The sequence below is a fragment of the Hydra vulgaris genome, chromosome 15 (genome assembly GCF_038396675.1).
Source record: "Hydra vulgaris chromosome 15, alternate assembly HydraT2T_AEP".
Lineage (NCBI taxonomy): Eukaryota > Metazoa > Cnidaria > Hydrozoa > Anthoathecata > Hydridae > Hydra > Hydra vulgaris.
This window is the reverse complement of record NC_088934.1, coordinates 19,518,785-19,524,937: the sequence shown is the minus strand read 5'-3', so window position 1 is coordinate 19,524,937 and position 6,153 is coordinate 19,518,785. Positions and strand designations below refer to the sequence as shown.

The 6,153-nt window shown below is 30.5% G+C and overlaps 1 protein-coding gene across 1 annotated transcript; it reads right to left on the bottom strand.

Annotated features, from left to right (window-relative positions):
* Nucleotides 1-2,239: 2,239 nt before the first annotated feature.
* LOC136092178 (uncharacterized) lies at nt 2,240-5,797 on the bottom strand. The gene is made up of 4 exons (XM_065819915.1): nt 5,641-5,797; nt 2,982-5,522; nt 2,737-2,873; nt 2,240-2,556 (listed from the first exon to the last, which is right to left on the bottom strand). The coding sequence occupies exons 2-4, from the start codon at nt 5,155-5,157 to the stop codon at nt 2,338-2,340; spliced, it is 2,532 nt and encodes an 843-aa protein (XP_065675987.1). The 5' UTR covers nt 5,158-5,522; nt 5,641-5,797; the 3' UTR covers nt 2,240-2,337.
* Between the last annotated feature and the right edge of the window lie 356 nt (nt 5,798-6,153).

The following is a 6,153-nucleotide window of genomic DNA, read 5'->3' as shown; positions in this document are numbered from 1 at the left end:
AAAAGGTGCCGGACAAAAACGAAGACGCATGCGTGAAAAATTTATAGGACCCTTATTAGCTACAGTAGGAAGTCGACTTATACCTCTTTTACCTACGATTGGAAAAGCTGTTTTGGGTGGCGCTATTTCTGGAGGAATTTCTTACGGAATTAGAAATATTAAACCATGATTTATTATAATATATAGAAAATTAAAAATTTACAATGTGTTTTTTATTATTTTATTACAAATATATAATCCCAACATTGTTCCAAGTAATATAAAAGCTGCCAATAACGCTCCAAATAAATATCCTCCCACTACAATAACAATAAACAAGCTCGAAAATGTTAATATGGACACTATTTTTTCTTTATTAACACACTTCAAAATATCGAATACGATTCCCATGCGAGTCGTGTGTACCACCATTATCTATTGGAGGATCAGGTTTATAAGGTTGAACTACTGCCACTGCTGTTGGAGTTTGAAATTGTTGTAGCGGTTTATTCTTTGATTCCATTGATTATGAACCTATTTCATTTTTTTACTCTTTGAATACTTTTCGTCACGCTTCATTAAACAAATTTCTATCTTAAAATTTTTTTGTCGCTTCATTAAACATCTTAAAGTTTTTTTGTCGTTAAAAAGGTCTCTTAAAATTTTTTTCACGACATTTGACGGTCTCTTTCATTTTTTTTTTTGAAGGGGTCTCTTGACACACTTTTCCAACATTCATCTATCATCAATTATTAGACATCATTGTGTTATTGGTTATTTGGTTATCTATAAAGTCTTTAAATGAGTTTAATGTGGTTTTTAACAACACATTAAAAGGTTTTTAGAAAACCTCATTTGTACGTAACTATATAATAATATTATTAGTTAAAAAAGAGGCTACTGATTAATTAATTGTAATTGGTTTGTTGATAAAAGGAACCGTCGCATTTAAAATTGTAAAACCTTTTTTACATTTTCCTAAACATTCTAATGTGATATAAACAAGAACATACTTGAGTTTGGTACTTAAGTATATTTTATTTACCAAAAGTATATTTATTACCCAAAATCATTAGTTTTTCATAATCATAATCTTACATCTCAGAGTTTACGCAAGTAGACATCATTATATTGTTGGTTACCATAAAGTCTTTAAATGAGTTTAATATGGTTTTTAACAACACATTTAAAGACCTCATGTGTACGTAGCTATTAATAATACTATTAGTTAAAGATGCTGTTGATTAAGTAACTTTAATAGGTTTGGTAATAAAAGAATACGCCGCATTTTCAAATTATGAAACTTTTTTACATCGCTGTTAATGTGGTATAATACCACACAATACTTGTATTTAAATCCATTTAAAGTTAAATCATGTATTTTGCTTAATTTATATTTTCATGAATAAAATTTTTTTAAACCATTTTATTTATATGTTAAAAAAAAAAACTATTCAAAAATTCTGTTTTAGTAAGTTATTTTAAAAAAAGATTCACTTTTCTAAAATAACATGCTAAAACAGGAGAATTAGGTACTTCAGATACTTAAGAGCCATTTTCTGAGAAAAACAGGCAATGCTCAAAAGTGATATCTTTCAATCATTCTCAATTTTACATATTGCGTTGTTTGTAATATTAAAAAGAAGCCTGTAAAGTTTTTTTTTTTTAATATTTCTAGTTCCTGAGTTATGGTCGGTCAAACTTTTGCCCTTTTAATACTTGGAAAGTCACTTTTGGGGTTTTATGGTTTTTAAACTAAGATTAAAAGCAATGAGACCACTGCACCCTAAGTTTCTTTTCATATTATGGAAGTATAGGTAAAACTAAAAAAAAAATTAAAAAACCTGAGGACAACCCTTCCTTTGTCTAAAAATCATAAGCTGAAATCACACATTTTTGAATTTGGGGCCTACTTTAAATACATTTATCTCGGAGCGTAAAAAGTGCCCGCGACTTATCTCATTCTTTTTTGAAAGAGTTATCTCATTTTTATTTGAATGGTCTAGAGAAACTGAGAGGATATTGTTTACAAAAAAACTTACGAGTCATCAAAGTGTCAAAAAATATTTTAATTAGCGTTCAAATATCAGCCATTATGGGAAATGGGAAAGGTCCCAAGATTGAAGATACAGATTTTCTATTACTCCATATTACAATTTTTTTAATGCGAAAAAAAAACTTTGGGGGTAATATTTCATTGTTAAAATAACTCCATCACAAAAAGTTAAATTTTTTATATATTTAAAAAAAACAACCGAATGTAGCAGCGGAATTAATCAATATATTATATGATGTCCTTATTTTATTATGTCATTGTTTGCGTCATAAATCAGTTTTACATATCCTATATCTTTGATTTTAATGCATTGTTGCTTGAAATGCTTTTTGGGCTTTTTCAAATTGATCATCCCTAAGCTTATAGTCTCCAGACTGTTTTAACGGTAAAGGTGGTAGAATTCCACAAATGATTTCACTGTCTTTGTACTTTATAACATCAGGAAAAGCTGGCCACTTAAAAAAGTTCTTGACTGCAGAAGCATACTTCATACAGCTCACATTGTAACCATCACTGAGAACCTAATATAAGTAATGATTTTTCTAATTTGAAAAATAGTTTGAAAAATCTGATTCTCATTTGACAAAAGTAAAACTTCGTTTAAATTTAGTGACACATTTAATATGATCAAATAATGTTTAAAAAAAATGTTTTATTTGAATGAAAAACATTTTTTTAAACATTGAATGAAAATGAAGTACCTCATTTACAATCCCAGGATACCAATTGCCCATATAAATAACAACAATGCAATCGTTTTCATGCCATGCACTAGATAAATCAATGGCAATGCTTATAAATTCCTTTTCAAATTCTTCATTTTCTAATTCTTCTAGATCTAAAGAAAGAAAAATATAAATATTTATACAAACACTTGTACAAAAATTTATAATTACAAAATAATATTAAAATATATATTCATGAGAGTAGATATAAAAATTATTACCTTGATCTGCTGTCTCTTCTTCTTCGTTATCCGCATTAGTACTACCAACATCGATTGGTTCATTTAATCTTTTATCTTTTTTTTGCCTGCTCCAACGTGAAAATAGTGATCTTATTTGCTGAGTTGTTACGTATTCTGAGACTTGAAGCTCTTTTCTTATCAAAAGGTGCACCTGCTCTGGACTAAACTTTTTTCCAGATACTTCACCTTCCATAAAGAGTTTATATAATACATCTTTTTGTCTCATACTATACCGGAAGGTACTGAGTGTAGGTAAAGCCCAACCTTTAACATATTTGCTAATGTCAGAACATTCTTCTTCAATTACCTCCTGTTGTGAGTTTGGTTTATAACTATGTAAGATTGACTGAACTTTCATCTTCATTATGAAACTCTGTCTCACGTTATCCATTCCTGATTTTAAAGTGCTAATAATGTGTCTTCCCAACATCATGTGTTCTTCTAGTTCTTCTGATGTATGGAATGATCCATTACAAAATGGCTCAGTGCAAAAGTGAAACAAATTTAGTAATCTATCTTCGCGAAACTTTTCTTTCATATTGCTTTTAAAAACTCTTGTTTTCTTTTCAGTATCACTATATGGGTGTGTTAAAAACATCTGCAGATCAAAATTGACATTGGAATATTCTTGTTTAACTCCATCGCCAACTGCATAGTATCGCCACATTGTCATATAATTATGAAAGAACTCAAACGAATGATACTGACTTATTTTAGCTATTTTTGTTCCGCTCAACTTGCTTTTTCCCTTTATAGTGGCAACACCAACAGCAGAATTTTTCAGCCCATGTCCGTAATGTAAAGCAGTATAAATGTCCTCTGCACACATCAAATCGTTACCAGCGTCAACAAAGCTACGAATCAATGACTTTGCTCCGGCAGCTTCTCTGTCGCACTGATCCTTGCCACGACAAGGTTCGTTGTAATCGTAGCGCTTAAGCTGTATTTGGTTATTTTTGCACAACATAAAAAGAGCTGCCATTATAAAGTTGCCATGGTACGATGAAGCATTGTCGGATTTTGCAAAGAGTTTATTAACACCAGAATGGTTATGCTTAAACTTCGGAAGAACTAATTGGGCAATTGATAGTGTTTCCGATAAACCTTGCTCACACCTATAAAGAGCTGTAAAATAGATCTTTTTATGTAAAATATTATTTTTCTTAGTGAAGAAAATGTCTACATGCAGTGACGTCCCCTTTTTTCCAAAATATTCTTTTTGACCTTCCCTGAATTTGAATGGTAGAACTTTTTGGCAATAGTCTTTCAACCAAAATCCAGTTTCTTCATCAAGATTTTCAAAAGCAAAAACTTTGGCTTTTTTCTGTTGACAATCACGCATTAAATGTTTTTTATAATCAATGATATCTTTTTCAGCAATTTCAATATCATAAATAGTTTCCTCGTCGGCTGAATTATTTGATGCTAATCTTTTTATCTCAACTAAAGATTTGTTTAAATTTTCACACTCATAACAAATCTTATCATTAGGTGCTATTGAAATCTGTTGCAATTGCTTGTCGGTTATATCACTCAAAGCAAATATTGGGCAGTGGGAGATAGAATTAGGGTAGGTCGCACTGCAGTTAAACTGGAAATTAGTTTTGTAATATCGTTTGCTGCGTTCAAATAAATTACTCAGCTCTCTATTCTGGTACTTTAAAGATAAATCTTGCAACATAGAGAAACCATTCTTAGCTGCAGCAGTAATATCATCCAGTCCCGCTAAACATTTTCGTTGAGATGGTTTAACAGCACGAAGTATTCGCCACAAACTGCTTTCCGATAAAGGAGAGTAGTTCTCACTTCTGCAAACTTCATTATAAAATGCAATTGTATGACTCATTTTAGCTGTCAAAACTGCAGGAGATATTTTACATACATCATTTGAGTCAAATTTAATTTTTGTGACTCCATATGCAACATCTTGAAGAAGGGGGCTGTTAAATATGAAATCGAGAAAATGTTCAGCTTTTTTCTGGTCTAGTCGATTTCGCGTAATTTCTTTTTCGACAGGAATAGTTATACCTATGTTAGCATTCTTCATTTTTCGTGCCTGGTCTATCTTGTATTTGGAGCACCCAAAAACTTTCATAAGTAACTTCTCAGTAAATTTTTCATGTTCAATTAAACACAGAACAATATGTTTACCCATTGAGTCACTTTCTTCATAAATTTTAACAAATTTTTTTAGATCATCAGGTACTGCATCATTGTCTAAAGTTTCTGAAGATCTATTTAAAACAATTGAGATAAAGTCTTCACTCTGATCTGGGGCAACAGCTTCAGCAAACCTCTTTGCAAGCTGTACCTTGGCTCTTTCAAATTTTCTTCGTAAATTATTTTTGGTTCCATTGCTGAGATCAGCTATCTTTTTATTCTTTATCTGAAAAGGGCTGATGTGGAGTGCTTCTGATAGGTTGTTACCAGTAGATGTAGCACCTTCAACCTTTTCTCCAGAAAGTAAAATTTCTTTAGGCTCAAAATCAAAAATTCTGTCTCGTGGTGCGCCTTTAAAACCTAAAAACATAAAACTTAGATATTATGCAATGTAAACTGAGGGAATTAAACAACAATCATTTTACACTACTATATGATGCTAACAGGTTTTTTTTTTACTGCTAAGAGCATTTCTTACTTTAATTTTTACAAAGTGTGCTTTGACATCCAAAGTCAGATCTTGTATCTTGAATAACCTTTTTTCATTGAAACGAGGATATGGTCCACACTTGACATCATTAACTTTGCAAACATTTTCAGCAACAACCTCTTGCTCTGACATATTTTTTGCAACTAAGTGTTTTTTTTTAAAGTACTTTAAGCATAAAATGCTCATTCTCTGTTCTTAATAATTCAGAAAGAAATGCTCAATAAACCATACTGAATAACTGTAAATTAAGAAATAATGCCTAACAGTAATTAATTATGTTCAATAAACATCAAGTAAAAAATGTTTACTGAAAAAATTTTTTTTTTAAGTCCACAATCGTATAAATGAAAAAAAAACAAAAAACAGATTTAGCATCATTTTGACGTAATATTATTTCAACAATGGAGTATTACCCCCTAAGTTTTTTTTTTTGCATTAAAAAAATTGTAATATGGAGTAAAAGAAAATTTATAAATTCAATCTTGGGACCTTTCCGATTTC